This window comes from Vanessa tameamea, chromosome 21 (genome assembly GCF_037043105.1).
Source record: "Vanessa tameamea isolate UH-Manoa-2023 chromosome 21, ilVanTame1 primary haplotype, whole genome shotgun sequence".
Lineage (NCBI taxonomy): Eukaryota > Metazoa > Arthropoda > Insecta > Lepidoptera > Nymphalidae > Vanessa > Vanessa tameamea.
In genome coordinates, this window is record NC_087329.1 from 3,588,968 (window position 1) to 3,612,587 (window position 23,620).

Here is a 23,620-nt window from a genome sequence, read left to right on the forward strand (position 1 = left end):
GTATAAATCATAACTAATAGAGCGAATAAATTAAATAAAAGTATATATTAGGTTAACGGCTAAAATTTACTTTACAAAAATACTGACTGTACACTAAAAAATAGTACTCAGCTATTTTAGCAACTTATTGAAAAACAGTCCATGAATAGAGACTACAGAATGTTCCTATATTACAAATAATAAAATTGATATTTATTGGAAAACAACACTATTTCCGATCTCATTTATATTAAATATTATATTTACTAACTTGAAAATAAATAATCCTTCCTACGATAAACAGATCCATATAAAAAGTGTTGTTTTTTTACAATAGGCAGGCAGCAAGACGTGTCTAACCTCAGTGGTTAGCGCTTCCTTGATCTTATGCGTTCTGCTCTGGGTGGGGCCCTTATTCGAGCTGCTGCCTCGTTGCGTGCTGGCTTCCATTATCGTTGTGTCTCTGAAGGGCATGTTCATGCAGGTCAAGGAGCTGGCCAAGTGAGTGATCTTATTTTATTAGTTTAGTGTTTGTAATGATTGTATATTCCAACCACAGGAGGATTAGAGTCAATTAAACAACATTTGACACGATATTTGAACATTGAACGAAAGTCCATAAGTGTGTCCCCTCCTCATACTCATAATCCGATGGGATGACAAGTCCGACACGACGTTTACGTGCTCTAAGTGGTGCGGGAATATACAGACTTGCATCTTCCGAACTCTTGCTGTCACTGAGAAATTTTCGTCAAGATTTTTTTTATCGGCCCGTGCTGGGATTTGATCCTATGACCTTAGGATCTGCGGCCTTACAATAGACCAACGAGGCAGACAAATAGAGCGAAATCTAAAGTAAGATTCGTATCATTCTATCGTATACTAAATGCTATTAAGATGTAAATGTGTACGTGTGTGTAAATGATGTCGCAGGATCGGTTCTGACCCCTTGGGCTATTGTCGTCCCAACTTCTGACACAATTTATAAGCTTGAAAGTGATGTAAACAGGAATATAAGTAATGCCTTAATTACAACGGGCATTGCTACGATCCTTTAAAAAAAGAATGCACGTGAAAAATGTTGGTGCTTGGTGTTCTATTTGCTACGTCATCTCGGCAAATATCCTTTATATATAAACAAAGAATTATGAAGACTTTTTATTTCTTTAAAGATTCTGGAATCTGAGCAAATTGGATGCAATCGTGTGGCTCGTCACGTTCTCGATCACGTTGTTAATAGACATTGACATTGGGTTAGTATGAAACTATTACATATAATTAAATAGTCTATTTAAAATGGCAGAATAACCGAGCCCACCAATGGTAAGGTTGGCTCTAAGATATATTGTCCCGTGTTCCTATTTAATAGTTATAATATTAGCGATGGGTTTTATGCTTACATATCTCGTAATTTCCTTGACCGAGGGAGCGGTTTAGGGAACTTAGTTACGTGATTAGGGAATTTATTTAAGATAACAATATGACAAAATATAGATAAAGTCTATATTTTTTTATTATTACATAATTTTATTGAGGGTTTTAGCAAATTTCTAGCTATGCCATAAAGCGAAAAACAATAAATTCGTTTTAGAGTAAAGTTATTTAAGTATTTACTAGACTGCTGTGCAAGCTTATCTGGGTAGGTACCACCTACCATATTTTGTAACACCAAATAGCAGTACTTAGTATTTTTTCGTTCTGGTATGAAGGGCGAATGACAGGCACAAGGGACATAAACATTACATCTTGTTTCCCGAGGTTGGTAGCGCTTTGGCGAAATAATTGACGGTTAATATTTCCTAAAGCGCCAATTTTTCTGGACAGTGGCTACACTCACTTTCAGATGACCCATTAGCTAGTCAGTCAACCTAAATTAAATAAAAAAAGTCAACCGGCCTCACGACTACAATTAACTTCTGATGGAATATGACTTTGATATTCAGTGAACTTGTGATCTCTGACAAAAAAATAACATACCAACTAGACGAAATTACGTGTTATCCTCTACTTGAGTCTTATAAATAAAAACATATAATATTAATTTATTTCAAATAAGTTAGGCAGAAGTCACATCTACGATCTAGAGAGCTAATCAATAAGTTTTATGAAACTACTTTTCAGACTTGGAGCAGGATTATTAGCAAGTGTGGCGACATTGTTCTGTCGTTCTCAAAAACCCTACACGTGTCTCCTCGGAAGAGTCCTGGATACAGATCTATATCTAGATATAAAGAGGTACCGAGCTGTGAGTATTGTATTTATATTATCGTTGTAAATTACGTAGAAATTTCTAGATTTTTTTTTTTAAGAATAGTAACAATGCCCCATTTTTAGGTTAAAGCTTTTCCTTTTTGGGACAATAATATCAATAAATCAATATGAGAATTTAAGTTCTACTGGCAAACTTTGCCATATGTAAAAAAAAAAAGTTTATTTAAATCGAAGCTTATATTTTATTATGTACTAAGAGGTATTACACGTTACACAAATGTTTATATACAAAAAAATGTATAGTAATCTTTTTCATTTAAAGTTTTAAAACATCTAATTTTCCGATGGTAACATCCCGCGGCTGATCCATTCCATTTCTCTGTTATAGTAAACGGAGATTACAATGAATTGTATAGTATACATTAATATTATGTTCATTAATATGAAAACCCACCATCTCGCAACGTCACAAACACCTACTTGGTAGTGCAAACAATACGGGTACCTTTTGTCCGCGAATAATCTCATCCTGAAAATTTTTATTCAATGCAAAATTTGATTCGTCTTCTTCTACTAAAACACGATTTTTTTGTCTTCCTTTATGGTGTATCTCGACGATGTTCTCTTCATGATTAAAAAAGTTTTGTTAATAAAACGCGAAATTTGTTATTTTATTTTAATATTTCTAGATACCATTAATTTACATTTTTATAATGTCATATGTGACAATTATGTCGACATTTAAACTTTACAGATAATAATAGAATAATTTATACATAATAGTCTCAAATGTGTACATATGTATAGATTAAAATATTTTGACTAATGGATCATTTACACGATAATATTTACGTAACATATTTATATAATAGCCAATTTCATCGTATGTCGTGAATACAAATATTAAAATATTCTTTTGTATATTTTTTTGCATTAACAGCCTGTAAATTTCCCCTTGCTGGGCTAAGACCTCCTCTCCTTTTTGAGTTGAAGGTTTGAGCATATTCCACCACGCTGCTCCAACGCGGGTTGGTGGAATATGTTTCTTTCTTTCTTTTATTTCATTCTGTTGTAAAGTTTTTTTTTTTTTTATTTCACATATTTCTTGTATGAGTCTAAGATGAAATAAGAGTTTTTCTATTATTTGTGTTTACCTCCTAAATATTTTTATTTCTAGTTATCATATATATTTTTTATTTATTTTTTTCCAGGCAGAAGAAATATCTGGTATCAAAATATTCCACTATTGCGGTGGTCTCAATTTCGCAACTAAGAATCTGTTCCGTGTGACTCTGTTCAGGAAGATCGGGTACTTTAAGCAGCAACAGGCTGATGACGAAAGCAACCTCGCTAAGAGTGAATCGCTTGAATGGGACTCGAGTATAAGCAATAAGGTTTGTCTATTTCTTCCTATTTAAAAAAAAAACTTTATTTGTCCTAAATGCCCTTTTGGGTTAAGATATTAACATGCATGCTGAAGTCTCGTCTTGAATTTTTTTCTAGAAAATTTAATGTTATTGGGTTTTTCTGTCAAGATATCATTATCAAGGTAAGATTGGTGTTCTGCTAACCAGTAATTAAAAGTTAATTTATTTTGTATTTCAGGTACAGTGTGTAATAATCGACGCCACTGCGTTGTCATACGTAGATGCGCCAGGGATAAAAAGTCTCGTCGCAGCTCAAAAGGAACTGGTTACGAACGACATCACAGTTCTACTTGCGGGCGCTAATGGTTTGTTTATTTATACACATATGTTTATTAATCCTACATGCTTTCTTTTATTGTTTTAAGTAACTATTTAAGACAAGTCTAAATTTTTCCATAATTTAATTTCAGAGCAATTGTTGATCATAGATTTATTCAACAGAGTCATGTTATATAAGTTAAAATTAAATGTGAACGTTGAACTAACTAAATAATAACTCAGTCCACAGTCAAATAATGTGTGAAAAATATACTTTATTGATGATAACGTCTCACGAGTACGGAAAAGATAATTGTTTTTTTATAAGATGACTTCTCAAGATTGTCCGAATGTCGTGTCATGTACATTTTTGATTTGCATGACATGGCTTCACTATGCCGGTAGAATGTATATTCCGAACCGGTGGTAACCTTAAAATTAAAGTAATCTCGTTTGAAGCGAAACTGTTAGAGGCTACTAGATTAAAACATATTTTGATTTGTTTGGATTTGAATAACGAACATTAATACAACACGCACGCCCTTTATCATATATTCGTGTGTTTCAGGACCAGTATTAGAAATGATCGAACGATACAATTCTCTAGAATCTGAACAACTACAATTAGACACGTTCCCCACCGTTCACGATGCTGTTGTCTACTACAAAATGTTAGAAGCAAAGAAAGATACGTCTATAACCATACAAACGTGATAAACGATTTCTATTACGTGTATGTAGTTAAACATAGACATTGTTTTAAATCAATTGCATTCTGAGGCTTATGATTTGTAAGATAGAACTCATATTTGCTTGTCGTAAGTTTTTAAGCTTATGTGCACGGACAATAAAATTATACAGGACTTTAAATAGTACAACCCGAACCAAGCAAGCTTCGGTTATTTTGTCTCATAGTGGTCTCTTTTGAGCCGATAATATATATATTTTGTGAAAATATATGTTAGTGATTGTTTGTATTGTACTTAGTTATTTTTAACAATATAAACCGTTTTATGAAATAATAATTATGAAAAATTTACAGTTTTATCACATTATTGGAAAAATGATAGTTGATAGACAAGATCTGTAGGGAGATGTTACGTTTATTATTTAATAAGCGGCCGCTAAGAGAATGCTTTTGCACAGGTTCATGATCGAACGACGACGTCACTTTGAAATGGCGAATAACTTACGATAACAGTACTACAATTGTTTATTTGCCGTACTAACGAATAATATCATTCAAAAATTGAATAATTTTGATATATTTTTACATACATAATGCGCTTTGACAATGTTATGTCAACTGTTTATTTTTGTTCTGTAACAATTGTCATAATCAACTGACAGACGTCAGAAATGTATTCCCTTAGCGACAGAAATGCTTATGAAATAATATAACACGTGTTAATGAAGAATGTTAAATATAAATTCTTAGAATATTTTTATTTTTTGTCAGTGAGAATATTATTAACAAACATTTTATGTAGTATTATATTGGCTGTATTAGCGTTATTGAAGATTTATTTATGAAATAAATAAAGCGGAACCAAGTAATTATAAATTGTATTTCGAATTTTTAAATAATGAGCCGCATTGGCATAAAACTCTATCTCATATTTTTATTCGAAGCATATAAATGAAAATTATAATATAATAACTCGAATATAAAATAAACAAACAAATTGTTTTTACGAAGGTGGACATCGAATTTAAGGCCAACTTTAAACCACTATGATCCAATAGTTTATTCTTACTGTAAATAATAGGTTTGTATTTTTGTATCGTTAAATATATTCTAACACGATTCATATTAAAATACGTAATAATTTTAATAATTACGACTCAGTACTTATCATTGCAGTTAGCATTAGTAGTTTATCGATTTAGAAGAATAAATTAGCTTCTATTTATTAATTACTATTTCTGTAAAAAAATAATTCTGTGCCCTGGTGCTAAAATAAATGCTTATCTGTGAATAAAATCTGACCCACATTTTGCCGTTAGCCAACTCATATAAAATATTATAAATGTATTTGTGCTGCAACGACATAAGCTTAACTAATACTATTCGACAATAATATTCAAAACGCGTATGTTTTATAAAACAATAGACATTTGTTCATTGTTAATATTCTGATTACTAAAAGTTAGGGTCATTGATATTTAGCACCAGGCCATAGAATTATTCCTTAATAACATCGATTTAAAAACGAACAAATATCTCCTTTAGTAGGTACTTCCGTAAATTATCTAAAGATCGGGTCCGATTCGGTCCAGTCGCTGAGAGAATGTGCTTATTAATACGTAACTTTGAAATGACTAGGATATAAAAAATTGTGTCATTACAAACGATCGTCTATATATTACCTAAATGTTATTTTTTTAAGCTAAGATGTCCTCTTCTTTTGAATGTCAAATCAATGTTATCAAAATGAGAGTAATCACTGTTTAACTACAGAATTCATTTTTAATTATGTTAACTCACAATAAATTTTATAATTTTGAGTTAAATGTAATTTTAAATAATTTCGAAAACTTTTATTTTAAATCCATAATTCTCCGTTACAAGGTGGTGTGAACTGTTTGTTTTTTGGCTTTTGGTGCCAAAAAGGCACAGATTATTTCGCCAATGTCACGTGCGAAGTCAACTGTTTATTTCTGTAGTGTGTCACTTGTCATAACCAAATGAGACGTCAAAACTTTCTGTCAGTGGGCATAACAATATAATTGTTGCCAAAAAAAAAATTGTCACAAAAGTACCGTTGCTTAATAACACGGCTACCTACTGAATTACTGATAGAAGTGGAAGTTATTGGATTTTTATCGGTTATTATTTAACGTCGCTTGTTAATGTTTGGGTGAAATATTGTAATCTAATCGAAGCCAGATCCATCTAAATAATTAAGCTGAAATTATTGCACGTATTTGGTGCGAGTGACAATACCGTCTAGAATATACATGGACTAATTGAACCGTGTCGTGCAGAAATCTTCCAACCCACAGAAACACTAATAAAAGTTATTTAGATTTATAAAACACTTTTTTTTTCCGCACAACACGGATTAAATGAAAACTTAAAAATACTTAGATTATTTTTATATCAAGATAGAGTGTCGGACTACAAAAGAACTAAAACAAAAGAGCTAACTTTATTATCACAGTGTGCGTGATAGCTGCGCTTGACACTCGCCAAACGTCTTACCGGGGTGCGTAGACTCAGTGCCAAACCGTTGGCCACTATTTTTTTCGACGCGCCCTCAACTTTGACAGTCTATCTAGACCTAAATAATCGAAGTAAAATCGGTATTTAAAATTCATAATCGATATCTAAATAGCGAAAAGTTTATATCACACTGCTGAAAAAACACGTGGTTCTATTTTAACAAGTCTTAAAACTTGCAATAGTACTTTAAACGTACGTTAAATATGTAGTGAAATTTAATTCGAGGATCCAATTCGTGACTATAAAATTTGTCATTCAGTGATCCATTCGTGTGATTCGCAGTGCGATCCTATCCTAAACGCGACAGCGTTTATTTGTCAGACGAGTGCTTGTTGAGTGAATGAGTCGTGATATATATTTAACATTGATTTTAAAACAATAAAAGTTGTTTAATACACGATAGACTTATAAATTAATTGTGCAATAATTATAGCATCTTGAAATGTTTTATTTTTGATTAATAAAGTATTTTTGTAATATAGAATGTAGTCAATATTTTTGTGTCATTGTGATATTTTGTACCTAAAATAATATTTGTACTTATTTATTGTTAATAAATATTTGTTAAATTCTATTTTATTTTTATTTCGAATGTTGTTCTATACGTCATGACGTCAGCGTCTTTTGAGATAGTGTTGTTGGATGTTTTTTTAACAATGACTCTTACTCTCTCCAGAGAAAGATAATCCAATTATAGTAAATCTTGTAAGATGTGCATTTTACTTAATAAATTGAGTGAACAAAATCTGAAACATAAAAGTTCATTAATAAAGGAGTATAGTTACAAAAGTACCATGTGAATTATTTCAAGCATAATAATAATATGCGATCTTTTTGCTCTTAACTTCTCAAGCGTATTTGAGGCAAACCTTGGCTATTCGAGCTATAGCTTAAGTAAATCGACATCTTGTAACGAAATGGAAAATATATTTATTTCTCAAAAAAGTGTTGCAATTAAATTAAAAAGACTTGATGTGCATCAAACTGCGGGACCGGATAATATGCTATATTAATTCGCCGGTTCTTCTCAGGTCCGAGGTGCTAAATTCCGAACCGGTGGTAGATTTTTGACAATCAATAAGCAAGTGTAAACACTTCTATATTGAATAAAGATTTTTGATTTGATTTGATTTGATATACCACCTATATTTTTGAAAAACTGTTCTGATTCTATATCTTTACCACTAGCAATTATCTATAATACCTCTATTTACAGTGGAATATTCCCGGATAAGTGGAAAGAGGCCAGAATAGTACCAATATTTAAGGACGGTAATAAGGAGTGTGTACGCAATTACAGGCCAATATCGATCCTATCAGCAATGTCGAAGGTTTTTGAAACCCTTATTTACCCGTTTATTTTTCACCCGATCAACATGGATTCATTGCTATGCGGTCCACAAATACAAATTTATTAAACTACCTTTCAGATCTTATAGACGCAGTGGACAGTAATTTGCAAATTGATTCTATCTATACAGATTTTTCAAAGGCATTCGACAAAGTTGACCACGATCTATTGCTTCTTAAGCTGACGCATCACGGAATTTCCAATCCTTTATTGACATGGTGTAAATCTTATCTTTGTAATAGGCCAGCGAAAGTAGTCATCGATGGCTATGAATCATATCCCTACATTGCCACCTCCGGGGTCCCTCAAGGCTCAAATTTGGGTCCACTCTTTTTTATATTGTTCATAAATGATCTCATGACGGTAATGAAGCACTCACGTGTATACATGTTTGCAGACGATCTCAAAATCACTAAGATTATTAAGCAACAGTCTGATGTCTTAGAACTTCAAGAGGACCTAAATAATCTAGTAATCTGGTGTCAGAAAAATAAAGTGTATTTGAATCCCCTGAAGTGCTGTTTCATTAGATTCACAAGAAAAAGAAATCCAATAATTAGTTCATATACAATCTCCGAAAAACATCTAAAGGAGTCAAAAACGGTACGTGATTTAGGCGTTATATTTGACAGTAATCTTCGCTTCGATGCTCACGTTGATGGCATTGTCACTTCTGCGTTGAAATCACTGGGTTTTATTATAAGACAATCTAAAGACTTCAGGAGGACATCCACCATGATTCGACTTTATAACTGTTATGTTAGGAGTAAACTTGAGTATTGTTGTCAAGTATGGTCACCGTTATATAAGGTATATGATGATCGTATTGAAAAGGTGCAAAAACGATTATTGAGACACTTGTGTTACAGAATGAGGGTACACGTAAAAAGCTATAGCGATAGACTTAAGTACTTCGAAATGCAACCTCTTCGTGTGCGAAGATCCTTATTGGATTTAGCCTTTCTGTATAAGCTTTTTCATAATAAAGTGGACAGTAAATATTTGCTCGAAAAACTTAATATAAACGTGCCACGAAGACCACCTCGGAACCCATGTCCATTGTTCAAAATGAGTAAGAATAGAACCAATCTTGGGAAAAATTCACCATTAGCCCGAATGACACGCAATACCAACTATCGACATGGGTTTCGACACTTTTAGCACTTTCAAAAAGAAATGTTATGCCTTTTATGCAAATTATTAGTCAAAGTAAATTTGTTTCTATAATTTGTTTATGAACTTATTTTCATTTTGTTTAGTTTACATTTTGTTTAGTTTAGATTTATTAAATAGTTTTCGATAAATTATTTTATTTCATTGTTTTGTAATTATTAGTTTTAGTTTTTTCTTTTTCTTTTATTTTTATTTCTTAAGTTTTGTTTTAGAGTTCAATAATTTATAAATGCATGTTGTGTTCTCCTATAATTGGAGGTACATTTAATATTTTATTGTCTAAACTTGTATTTTTTGTATTACATATGTACCTGTGTTGGAGTTCCATATTAAATAAATAAATAAATAAATAAATAAATATGTAATAATAAATGTACACATTTAAACGCTATTTGAGAGGCCGGATCTTAAAATTACAATTTGTTAGATTGCAACTTGCAAGATTGGTAGTATAATTTTTTTTTATGATATCGGTAGGTGGACGATCAAATGGGCCACCTGATGGTAAGTGGACACCACCGCCCATAGACAATGGCGGTAGAATATCTGATGAGTTGGTGGTACCTACCCAGACGGGCTTGCACAAAGCCCTACCACCAAGTAAATATTCTGTAATTTAAGCTAAACGACAGATAGCCATAAAAAATCATTGACTTATTATATCCAACGAGACGCGCTGCTAAGTACTGAAATTTTGCGCACCAAATTACGGTCAATTGACCACAAGTCATTTAGTCAGTCAGTGGACATCAATTTTCTCAAGTAAGTATTTAATTGATTTTTGTGTTCTTCTAGGTTCTAACCTAAATCTGTAATATTGATTATATTTTGTTATAATGATTGTCTGATCCAATAATACCATTACAGTTATGGGCATTATTGAATCAAATAACTTCACTAAAATACACTTAGAGACAAGCATGAAAAGATAAAAAAAAAACTATTATGATACACATGCGCGATCGTCTTTTTTTATGGCTTATGTGGCAAACGAGCAGGAGGCCACTACACGTGTTCCCGTCTTCTTATAACCTGGATTCAAACGAGGCGTGAAGAGGCATATTGCAGGCCGGCATGACGAGATCGACTAATGCAGTTCATTCTCCCTGACTGTACTGGCCGTCTTCGCGTTCGCTACCACTTACAATCAGTTGGAGTGGAGTCACCCGGTTTATATTAAAAAGGTAGGCTTAGCCATGGTCGGTCTAGACAATGGTGGACTAAGCCCGTCAGAGTCCCGGGGCGGCTAAGCTGAATGAGGTCGAGTGTTTGTGTTAATTTGAAAAAAGTCTTATCCGTTCGTCAAAATATCAGTACACACTAATAAACTATTAAATACCAACGTAATGAAATTTAATGTATTTTAAATGAGACCAATAATTTATGTTCGACGTAAATAAAATGTCGTGAATGTAAATGTAGGTATACAAGAGTGAATTATTTGCACTTTATTCAGTCAGGTATTCCTGAGGAAGTACCCGCTACAAAGAGAGCGTATTGAACGCGTTTAGCGAAGTTAAAAGAATATTAGTACCGCGTAAAAAGTCTAGATGGCTGTAGTGTGTAGTGTTTTGATCTTGATAAAATTATGTAGGTACTAAGCATTTTTAAAGTTTTGATCAGGAGAACGCGGATGCATTTTGGGGCTCTCCAAGACCCCCCAAGACGCCCGGGGCTAGCCGCCCCTTCCGCCCCTGGGTCTAGATATCCGAACAACTGGAGAAGATACCTGTTAACATTTCTTCACTAATCTGGTTGAGGGAGAGATTCATCACTTAAATAAAAAAACAAATTAACAGTCTTCACTCAATTACAAAAGATATATTTATAGGCAGTCTCATTAATCGCGTAACCTATATTTTTCCCTCATTGTACCCAAATATGTCTAATTATAATTTCGTCAAATCGACCAAAGATAAAGAAAAAATCCAAGTTAATAATGCGATAAGTGCCGTATAAAAGAATCAAAGCTAGCTATTATTAGGTAATTAGTTGAAATGGTGAGTGTTTACGCTTTGGGGCTACTGTTCGTCCTCGGACTTGCGCAGGTAACATTTTTACTTGTTATTAATTTTTATAACAATTACTACGCAATAGAGTAGAATCTACATTCAGAATCTCTCCTCTCTTTTCCATTCCACTTCAGTTTTCAGTGTATAAATCTATTATCAGTATTATTTAATAGTAGGTAGTAGGTAGGCTACGTGTTGGTTAAAGGTTTGATTGATATTGTTAAAGGTATCAAATATACCTAGCAAATATACGATGATATTCCTGGTACACGCTGTATCAATGAGACTGTCATTGAATTAATGGCTGATGTGTGTGTAGTACTCAAATTAATATTGTCTTGACAGGAGTAGTGTCGCCTTTATGTATTTCTGATTTAATGGCACTGTATGTTAGAGTAAACTTATTCAGATATCCAATTTGAGCCCAGTGTCGGACTGGTCATATAGTCCATCCTCTGGCTGACGACTTACATGTAAAATGCGTCATACATACTTAGAAATAAAATCGGAAAATTTAAAACAGGTTAAAGTTGAAATTTTCGATCTCTAAGCATTACAACTATTGAGCATAATCATTTAATATGACTTTTTTGTTTATATTCGAGCTCTATAAGCTTAAAAAATAATAGTGGCACTTTTTACGAGATAATTGAAAGTTAATTTGAAAAGGTACATTTTTGAGAAAATTTTATAGCAATGTATTTGTAAATATTTAATCGATTTTGAGGGCATTCGACGTGCTTTAAATTTAAAGTACTTACTAAAAATCGTGTCCTTACAAAAAAGTCGGTTGGTAAGGAGATTTCCATTTTAATAAAAAAAGATAACCACTTTTAGATTTTTTTGCCAAAAGCTTTTGTACGATTCCATCTTTACTTGGTGGTAGGGTTCAGTGCAAGCTCGTCTAGGTACCACCCACTAATCAGATATTCACCCGAGCAGCAATACTTAGTATTGCTCTGCTTCGGCTTAATGGGTGCTGGTGCTGCGCCAGTGTAACTACAGGCACAAGGGACATAACACCTTCGTTGCCAAGGTTAGTGGTGCATTGGCGATATAATACTTTACTTGCAATCAGGTAGCTCATTTACTCGGCCATCTACATACATATAACATAAAATAAAATAAAATTTAATTCTGATCTGATACGCGGCGTTTGAAGCTTTTTTTTTAGGAAAATAACTAATTAGACAACAGAGGTTAAATTTCGAATTTGTTTGATTACAATGCATTGTACAAATAATATGTATCCGATAGCATCCCAGCGACCCTACCAACCAGCCCAACCCAACCCTGATTGTGCCAACAATTTATAAATATATTATATTAATTTATTAATAAAAATATATTTTAAAATTGTGCTGGTTTAATCTAGATCAAAACTTCAAAATTACAGATTTTTTTCTCACGAAACTGTATATTCAAAAGATACATTAATAAATATCACAAAAAACACGAAAAGAAAGAAAAAGAAGAAAGAAAGAAATTCGATATAATTTTAATGTAACAATATTATAATTTAATATATATTTTGTATATCAAATGTGAAAAACTCAGTATATGATTGCATTTATCTATGTGTCAATGAATAAAAATGATAATTAATCAATGATTGATAACATTAATCTCAGCTTAAAGCAATAATCGAACTGATTTAATAATTGCTATTAATAATCAAATCAAACTAAACGTCGTCGACGACTAAAATAACAACGACTCTAATCATATAATTAAATCATGTATTCTATATCTAAGTATTATATAATTAATACTTGTATTCTATAATGAAGTCCTTAAATATATACAAATATGAATTAAAAATAGTAACTGTATAAATGTTCATCGCGTAGAATGATGGCAAGGATGCTAGCAGCATTTCCCCGTTGAATCGCAATTCCGATACTCTGGGTAAACAAGGAACCAGCCCTCCTGTCACGAGTGGAGACAATAATTTATTTTTACACTACTACCCGAAGGTCCAAGCGTTTCAACAGCAAATAGGACAAAAAATATATCTGAATAAGATATTCATATTTGGATCGTTTCTCCGCTTCAGCTTTTTCCACAGCGGCTCGGACTTTTGACATTGTTTCTCAGGCATGAGACGGGGCCAGCGTATCAACGAATGCAGCGTCCTACGGCCCGTCTTCGTTCCCAGGGAACTAATATCAGTCCATCAGCTCTCTTACCATTTTCACAACTAATTCTACAGGACTCAGTAGTGCTCAGAGCAGGAACGTGTATGGTGGCAAGAACCCTTTTTATTGTATCATCAAGAGAATCGTGTCGAAAGAATCTACCTGATTCCTAGGACAAGAGAAACCATGTAAACCAAAAGAGCCTACCTCCTTTCTACACGAGATTGCATTCTTAGAACATGCATTCTTTCTGAAAAAAGAAACCAAAGAAATTCGGGCCATTAAATTCAAATGAAGCTAGGTTTATATCGTACTAGCGGGTAGACCGTTTTCGCGCGACTATAAGAAAGCTTACATAAAACATTTTTATACGCACGCTAACAAAGCACCCAGTCGTCATGGTTCTTACTGACATACTCAACAATCATCTCAATATTCCAGGCAGTTTACACACAACTTTAATTAATTATACATGCAAACTTCGAAAACCTCGAAAAACTTTTTTTGAGTTTATCCCGTTCTGACGAACAAACAAACTGGTGGGGAACTTTGTTTTATAGTATGTAGTGATAACAAAGAAAATAATTATATTATTTAATTCGAATAAAAAATCAATTAATTAAACTTGATTTTATATTTAAAAAAAAATAATTCAGTTAGCTAACAGCTGAGTGAAATATTCAAAACTAAATTATGGTAATTCAAAGAGGTGTTCCGGTACGTCTAATAGAGAAAACCATTCAGATATGAGACGAGGATGCTAGTCCGGCGGAGGGTGATGCTAGTCAGCCGACTCGAGCCTGGGAGACGCCACCGAGATTCCCACCGTTTGTGTCAAGCTCCGTCGCTCGTATCGACGCCACTTCGTACTGCTTTTTTAATTTTTCAATACACGCAAACGTACACCCGCGCAGGTTTTAGCGGAAGGCCTTAAACCTAATTGCACGGATGTGATACGCTGTTGATACGGTCTAGCGGATTGAGTTGTCAGTCTTGGTATGAGACCGTGTTATGGAAATACTCCTTTGTGTACTATTTTGATGCATGTACACTTTAAAGTTGTGAACGTGTGAGCATCGTCCCTATGACCAGCAATGATCATAAACAAATAAAATATATTTAAAATGTCTCAATTTATCTCCTCGTTTTAATTTAGTGAGATCATTTTTATCCAGTTAATTTGTCCTTTGTCGTCGTCGTCGACTTCGATTAATTTTATTAATTTTTGTTTTATTCCAGGCGAATCCGGCGTTGAGAGAAAATGAGCCGGCTTACGTTTCAGACATAAAAGGCTTCAGTAAGTGGTACAAATAATAATATAGCACACATAATGATAGTTTTCCTCGTAATGTTTTAGAGGTGAATTATGTTCCAACACAAATGAACCTCTAAAAGTCTCAGTAATCCTCATTGGGATTTGATCGAGAATTATTATCTAAGTATCTACTACGTTTCCTATGCAATGACTCTTGGCTTACAGTAATGTACACAGACAAAATATAAAACAACAATCATCATGATTAATAATATTTTTTTTATCAAAATACAAATGAAAACTTTTCAAGATTGCAAATCTTGAGGCATTGGGTTCTATGGATAATCAATTCGAACATAAAAATATGATCGAATTTTTCTCTCAAGAAATTCTCATACCGAAGTTAGAAACCTGAAACGGACCCGGATCGCACATCCGTAGCCCTAAATTATAAGTTATAACAATATTGTAGCTTCTAAATAAACAATTATTATTTTTATATCAGATACTCGCATCGTTGGCGGATGGGAAGCGGCATTAGGCCAGATCCCGCACCAGGTCAGCATCCGTATGGTAGCGACGGTCGGCTCAGTGAACTCGTGTGGAGGATCCATCATTCATAACAACTGGGTCATCACTGCTGCCCACTGCCTTGCTAAGTAAGTCTAAATTAAATATAATAATTAATTAGATCTAGGTGACGGAACTGGGACTGATATTGAGAGAAACAGGCGTGATAGATATAGGTTTACCTAATGCAGATATATTGTGCGTTACGTGATCTTGTATGCATGTACTGCTCTAAAAATTCAGTCAAAACGGTGTTTGATTAATTTGAAGAAAATGTCATTAGACACAGAAATATGGATCCACTAAACAATGGATCCACACTTGCATATTTTTTGCATCAAGGCAAAGGGAACCAGTGATAGGAACAAAAATAATTTCCCACCTGTCAACTTTAATTTTAGACTATGTTGTAGTTTATTTTTAAAACTGAAAATATTATTTTTTATGTAATCATAAAAACGTAATCTGCTGATATGTATATACTAATATTATATATAAACTATAATGGCGGAGTTCAGGTCAGCCTTACCATTAGTGTGCCCCAGATAACGTTTAAAATCTAATGATAATTGTTGGAGTCCGCGTTAGGAAACTATTTATTGCCACTTATTTCTAATAACCTCCTTATATAAGGTATGCTTATAATATTCTATTTTTCACAGCCGTGTGTCATTTGTGATACGTTTTGGAGTCGTAGAACTCATACGTCCAACGTATATCATCGAAGAAAATTCGAGCAACGGTTTCATTCATCCTGGTTATAATATTAATATCAACACTGTGCAGAGAGACGACATCGCTCTGGTTAAATTAAGTCGAAGCATTCCTTACGGACGTAAGTTCATATGTTTTTATTGTTCAATATTGTAGAGTATATACGATTAAACATGATCAGTAAAATTAAACTATCGGTGCGTACTGTGGCTGCAAAATCTGTCATAATATTTATAATAAATTAAATTTAGGTAGACAATATAGGCTTGTAGTGATTGCCTATAAAAGCCTACTCCTGAACTAAAGCTCCGCTCTGTTTGAGTAACAGGTTCTGCTTATTCTGTTTTACGATGCTCCATTTGTGTTGTAGGATAAATATTTACTAGGTAATATGTGTCAAATTATCGCACGATCTTTATCTTCTCTGCCAAACAAGAAATGAATAGCACAAATTAGTTGAGTTATATTTAAAATATTTTTTCACCTTTTCAGTCAACATTCAGCCGATCCGCATGCAAAGCTCTGCACAGAAAGACGTTGATTATAGCGATGTTGTCCTCACTGTGAGCGGCTTTGGTCTGACCAATGACATTTGGAATGGTATTTATTTATTTATTTGTTTATGTTTTAAGACCATTAATTATAACTTTAGAATGTATATAAGTCAAAAGATCAAACTATTATTCTAAGATTAAAATCAAAATTCTGCGTTCAAGTAATAAAGGCCTATAAAAGCTCTTTTGAATCATCATGTTCCTAATAGTATTGATTTAAATATAGAGCTACAACTGATTTGGAAAATAGATATTACCGAGAAGAACCAGCAAGAAAGTCAGTAGTTATATTGACTCAGTGTTCCCATCTAGTAGGTCACTGATTCGAACCATTTTTGAGTCAAATACGGGCTAGAAAAGTATTTGATATGGTATAAGTATCTAAGTGTCTATTAAGTGATTATCTCTAATCATTGAACTATCTCACCCCAAATAAATACAAGATATACAACATTAACATCAAGGAATAATCAAAGTACCCAAAAATAAAATTGTATAGACATATTTTAATAAGCAAAAAGTGTAACTTCCCAGTAATTTTCCAAGAATAAACCTTATTTTATATGTTAAATACATTTAACAGTCCTTACATTGGACAATCATGTCATGGCTTAATACTGTTAATCTGGTTCAGGTGGTGCCGCTTCCCAAGTACTTCTGTGGACCTTCAACCGTGGTATCAGCAACGCGGAATGTCGCCGCTGGTTCCTTTCCATCCACCCGCAAACTGTTTGCGCGCAGTACTACAACAGCACAATGCAATCCGCTTGCTCGGTTAGTACCATTAAGTGGGATCAAATTCAGAAAGGTATTATACATCCTGACCAAATTGTTGCCTTGGCCGTCTGCAAAATATATTGAACTGGTCAGGAAATATGGTCAGGTCTGGTATGTGCGTAAACCGAGGTTCACTCTCGTTATTCGATAGGACGGCAAATCGGAAATCTACCCGGTAGGCCAGCTACTGGACCAAAAAGTCCTTGTCTTAAATGACAGAAAAATTATCTTATTTTCAGAAATCTAATGACTGACGAAGACCAATGATATAATATCACCACTTATTTGTATCTGTGTCAAATCTGTTAGAAAACCTTAAGACACCTATAGAGAAATTGTAGAGACTACATACTCGTAATTAGTGTAATAAATGAACATATTAATAATTATATCAATTATATTTTAGGGAGACAGCGGCGGTCCGCTGACAATGGTGGATGAGGATGGTAAACTCACCATGATTGGTATTGTGAGCTTTGGCTCTACCGCTGGCTGTAGTAGTCTATTCCCCACAGGTAATTATTACTTTTATTTTAAGGTGTAAATATAATAAATAATGTATTATTTTTATATAACAAAACGACAATGGTCAAACGACTAACCATTCTAATTGTCACTCACAAAAATCCATATAAATACATATTGCTATTATATTTTTGCATCATTTAAATTTTTCGCTGCTAAAATCACACTTCTTGTCTGTTTGTATTTACGCCTTGAGCATAATGGCCTCGTGTGAGTTTTATATTTCTCAGCTTACCCTGAACATGGTGACATAAAGTTATAAAAAATAATAATCAAATGATTTATCAGTGGAAGTCTTTTTGTGTTACCGTAAAATATAATAATCTTGATAATGTATGTATACATACAAATATGTGTATATATTTAAATCAGTTAAAAATACTTTTAATAACTAATTTTTATATTGTTTTATTACAGCTTACGTCCGTCCTGGATATTACCAGGACTGGATCTATGAAGTAACAGGCATTGACTTCGACTGGACTACTTATCCTAAGCCAGAACCTGAGCCTGTACCTCAACCTGAACCAGAACCCGAACCCGAACAGGAACCGGAACCTGAAACTCAACCCGAACCGGAACCGGAAGAGTCTTTATACTACTAATGTAATTAATTTAAAAATAACCAAATTCAGTGTGCGTGTTATTATTTTATAACTCGTTTAAATGTAATAATTAACATTTATCGCGTTCAGCGTTATTATGTTATTTCTTAAGTAGTAAATGATTCAATAAAGATTAATAAGGATTATTGACGGTATTATTACTGGTTCTCTCGCAATGACCGATATTCGACCGTAATCCTTTTTGAAAATCCGAGGAAAATGTATCACTGCATGTTTCGAACATTTTTTAATTGATTTTTATTTTTATTCATTTTTTATGACTATGTATCTCGTCTGCCATTTAACTCAGCGTGCGTGTGCCTACATATATATTTTGAGCGTAGCAATGGAACTCCCACTCTTGCAGCTTATATTGCACTCTTGCACTGAAAGAGTGGGGCTCGAAATCATGGATTGAACTATCTAGAATACACGAATGTGAAAGAGAATAATGTTGATCTAGACGCTTTTGAAGCAATCGCTGCCAAAAGTATAACAGAAACACAAAAACTTTTAAGAGAGATTTATTTGAAGTCTTTAAAATATCTGACAGAAATGTCAGAAAAAGCATAATCATTACATAGTATAAAATAAAGTCGCTCACCGCTGTCCGTCCCTATGTATGCTTAGATCTTTAAAATTCCACAACGGATTGATGCGGTATTTAAATTAGATAGATTGATTCAAGAGGTAGATTTATATGTATAATACATGTATAATATAATAGAGAAACACTGCTGATAATTTTAGAGGTTTCTGAAGTGATGTCGTAAATAAACACATTTTTTGCGCTTACATTGCAAACGTTGGCTGAACCCTTCGAGATAGATCAAAATAATGTATCACATTGTACACCTTATAAAGGTCTTCAAAATAGTCCGCAATGGCATATGTCTATCTCTTAAGGATAGCCCACAACAACCATTTTTTATCCTTTACTTTTTACGAGAAATGATGACTTATTTTCGGAGCGATTTTAAACAATACTGCATTAATCCTTATCCAATTAAGTACCTTAAATACATTGTGCATTTCATATAGATCAACAAAATTATACAGCATGTAATTTAAACAAATATTTTCGAAGATATTACAGATTTAAAATGCAGGGTTTGTATTGTCTATTGACAAAAAATTATGAACTTTATATATAATGACATTCTGTATTAGGTATATTTAGTATCAATATTGAACCCGTGCGAAGCCGGGCGGGGTCGCTAGTATATTTATTTTTTTTAAATAACCAACGGTACCGACAATCATTTAAAAAAAAAACAGGGAAAAAATTATGACAGCTGTAGACCGCATTTATTAAGTTACGAATATTATAAATGCGAATGAAACCGTCTGTCCGTTGCGTCTTAACGGCGAAACCACTTAAACAAATTTGATGATATTTATTATGAAGTAAGCTCAAAGCCCAAGAAAAGACATTGGCTACTTTATTATACCTACTAACACCTGACGAACAACCCCTAAAACGTGATCAGTTGTTTAATAAAATTGAAAAATAACTACTCTACATATTATGATTTGACTTATGAATAAGGAAGCCATGTAGTGAAACTTTAATAAACGTAAACAATTCAAATATTATTTAATGTTGCTATTCATTTTTCCTTTCTGATTTTGTAGTTTCATATTCTATTACTGTCTTCAAATATCGAGTTTAAATGAGAATACTCACCAACCCAATGTTTTTAAACTCAATAGTAAATTTGGTGACAGTAATATAATCTAAGATGATTAATTCACTGTTAAATTAATAACATACACTTATTTTACAACGAATGTAACTCTGCTTGCTTTATCTATCCGTCTGTATCTGATCTATATTTCAGCATTTTATGTTTTATCTATAATTAAAACATTTTTTTAAACAGTTTCTGATGTTTTTGTCTTATTATTTATTATAACTAAGTTCTTATGTCGATTCTCGTTTACATAGGAGTGTACTTTAATCCGGTATCATTGAGCATTGTAACGACCCATGCGTCGGGAGGCAGCTGGCCTGACTCCAGAAGTTTAACTGCTGCAGCCACATTAGCACCACTCGTGTATCCCACGTACAAGCCTTCTTTCTCTCCAATGAGTTTTTTGTAGTACAATGCCTCATCGTCGCTTACGGTAAGAGTTCCGTCAAGGTAACCAAAACTGAAAAGATTCGGAACGCATCCGTATCCAGATCCTTGTAACAAATGTAGTGGTTTCGTTATAGGTTGACCTCTGATTGGCTCAGAACCTTTTGGCTCCACGACGTAACATTTACAATTAGGATTCTTTTCCTTAAGATATTTAGACGTTCCAATAAAAGTTCCAGCCGTGCCGACTGTAGCTACAAAAGCGTCGACGTGGTGTCCAGTTTGCTTCCAAATTTCCGGTCCAGTGCTGTTATAATGTGTGTCTGAATTCATCTTATTATTAAATTGATCCACAAAATATGAACCTGTCAATTTTACTAATTCCAGCCCTTTCTTTTCTGCGGCTTGCACGTCTGCTAAGGTTACATTACCATAAGTGCCTTCTACTTGTGGTACTCGAACACACTTTGCACCGAGGGCTTCCATGTGTAATGCTCTTTGCACGCTATTACCCTCAGACATGGTAAGAGTAAGTGGATGTCCATATACTGCACAAACAACTGCCAGACCACATCCTTGATTACCAGATGTGACTTCTAAAACAGACGCTCCAGGTTTTAGATCTCCATTCTCGAGAGCTTTTTTTATCATATGCAGTGACGAGCGGCATTTTATTGACCCTCCGGGATTCATGAATTCACATTTAGCCAGTATACGACCCGGTCCGGACCATATTCTGTCGAGAGCAACGATAGGTGTGTTCCCAATAAGTTCCAATGCCGAAGCTTTGATTTCGTTTGCAACTTCGTCGTTTGAAGTCATGACTTTAGTTGTTAAAAATGTGATAAACGATGCGTTATTACGATTGTGTCCCAATTCATACTGAATTAAATTGTTCGATGTGACGTCCTTTTAATTCGCTAATCATCGAAGACGTTTTTATATGTTTATTGTATATTAATATAATAAAAAAATGACGAAACCCGAATCACATTTGAGTAAATTTCTGAAACTAAACTTGATCTACTGATAAAAAGTATTGTAATAAAATTATTGATTGACAATCATGTTGATACGTTCATAAATTGGTGGTTTTTTAGTCAATTTTATTTGTTTATAGCCTAAGCGATAAGATAATCTATTAACATTAAAAACCGCCTTTATTAGTTCTTTAATTATACGATTTTTCCCGCTCCATTATTGCAGCGGCATAACTCGGCTGATCCCGCTCAGCGGACACGACGAAGGCGTCTTTTCGGCCCTCGTACAAGCCCGACGATAAGAGCTTAAAAATAGAGCGTGATTATGGATATGGACGCGTAAGGTTCCATCCGTCGCCTCACGTGTCCTTTTTTAGACGGCCCTGAGGAGGAAGACCTCGCAACGCCATAGGCAGTAGCGTAGGGTACAGGGAGCGTGATTACCTTCTCCCCCTTAGGAGAGCTCCGCCACGGACAGCACAGCACCAGCACAGCATGAAAGAGACCACGGATGCGTTATATAAACACGATCATGCAACCTTCAATCCGTGGAGAATACGGCCACCGCAATGGTTTCTTTAATGGGTAAGAATTCCACATCACTTGGTGCACGGGTACCTTATTGAAGGCCGAGGTGGGAGTCAACAAAGGATTCAACAAGGGAGTCATTCGACCCGCAAATACCTCAAATGTTAAAGTGAAATGTCGTACCAAACACACACAAACGGTCACGCTGTAAACTTCCATTGTACAGCAATTACAGTTAAGACGAACAAGTTTTTTTAGACATTAAACGGATTTTTTTTAGTTCATGAATAGTTTTATCATTCTTCAAATAATGTATTAATCCAGTATCAAACGATGACTTCAAAAATATAAAACAGTGAACTGTTACACTAAACAAATAGTATTTATTTTGAGATATTTTAATTATTATGAGATTATGATAAGAATATATCTAATATTTAATTATTTAAATTGGATATTATTTAATCTTAACTATGTTTTCTTATAAAATTTGCATAAAAGTATCACAATTATCAAAACCTCCTGGCGTTATTTTAGTAGCAATATTACTTTTTTCAATATCACATTAAGTCATATTTAGGCTGATAATTTTTACCAGCCGATATTTCCCCGAACCAGGCAGAGTGCTTTGTAGAATTTGAATCCGCTAAAACTTCCGCGACGAGGCTATGAGATTGTTTCGATATAAAAAAAATATGGCACTTTTACGCCGAGCTCTCCTCGTAGAGCCGATAACTGTCTGAAAAAGGATATGAAAGGCATATTTTAATTTTTTCTTTAACTTAATTGAACAAATTCTGTCACCTTCCCTCCCCCATCCCTCACTGGACTATAACGGTCTTGCATAAAGAGGCAACAGGAGGGCCGCTGCCACTAGGTTGCAACGTTGGTCGCAGGGGAGGGACCTCCATCCTGGCAACTCTTAGCTGATCTCCAGGCGGCTGCTCTTGGAAGTGTAATAGTAAAGGATGGAAACCAGAGCGAGCAGCGAGGGCCCTATCAGCAGCCCTGGTGACGACGGAGGCGATCACTTGACTCACTGGGAAGAACGAAATCACGACACTGCGTGAGGAGATTGCATCCACTGACTCGCTCCGGCACTATGTGAACTCTCCTTCCGCTGTAAGTCTCGCCGGGACTAGGTGGAGTTTCTTCTTACAGAATACCTTTACAGTATAGAAATCATTTACTCAAAGAGGAAACGGCTCAAAACGATATCCAAAAGATATGAAAATCCTATGTAGGCGTATCATTAT

General features: G+C 34.0%; 3 protein-coding genes across 5 annotated transcripts in view; 2 read left to right on the forward strand and 1 right to left on the reverse strand.

The window, feature by feature from the left end:
- Window positions 1-4,797, forward strand: part of LOC113404931 (prestin) — a 27,290-nt gene extending 22,493 nt beyond the window's left edge. For all 3 annotated transcript variants that reach the window (XM_064218182.1, XM_064218183.1, XM_064218181.1), the window contains exons 12-17: window positions 317-480; window positions 1,152-1,232; window positions 2,101-2,224; window positions 3,402-3,584; window positions 3,796-3,922; window positions 4,444-4,797. In XM_064218182.1, the coding sequence (XP_064074252.1) occupies window positions 317-480; window positions 1,152-1,232; window positions 2,101-2,224; window positions 3,402-3,584; window positions 3,796-3,922; window positions 4,444-4,589 (825 nt within the window). In that variant the 3' untranslated portion in view covers window positions 4,590-4,797. The remainder of the gene's footprint in view (window positions 1-316; window positions 481-1,151; window positions 1,233-2,100; window positions 2,225-3,401; window positions 3,585-3,795; window positions 3,923-4,443) is intronic.
- A 6,825-nt stretch (window positions 4,798-11,622) lies between these two features.
- Window positions 11,623-18,921, forward strand: LOC113403534 (collagenase-like). Its single transcript, XM_064218361.1, has 8 exons — window positions 11,623-11,673; window positions 15,015-15,072; window positions 15,536-15,689; window positions 16,263-16,435; window positions 16,807-16,914; window positions 17,503-17,642; window positions 18,052-18,160; window positions 18,588-18,921. Exons 1-8 carry the CDS (start codon window positions 11,623-11,625, stop codon window positions 18,773-18,775), a joined length of 981 nt encoding a protein of 326 aa, XP_064074431.1. The 3' UTR covers window positions 18,776-18,921.
- A 1,794-nt stretch (window positions 18,922-20,715) lies between these two features.
- On the reverse strand, window positions 20,716-21,678 carry LOC135193914 (uncharacterized). Its single transcript, XM_064218362.1, has one exon. The coding sequence runs from the start codon at window positions 21,676-21,678 to the stop codon at window positions 20,716-20,718; it is 963 nt and encodes a 320-aa protein (XP_064074432.1).
- Window positions 21,679-23,620: the final 1,942 nt, after the last annotated feature.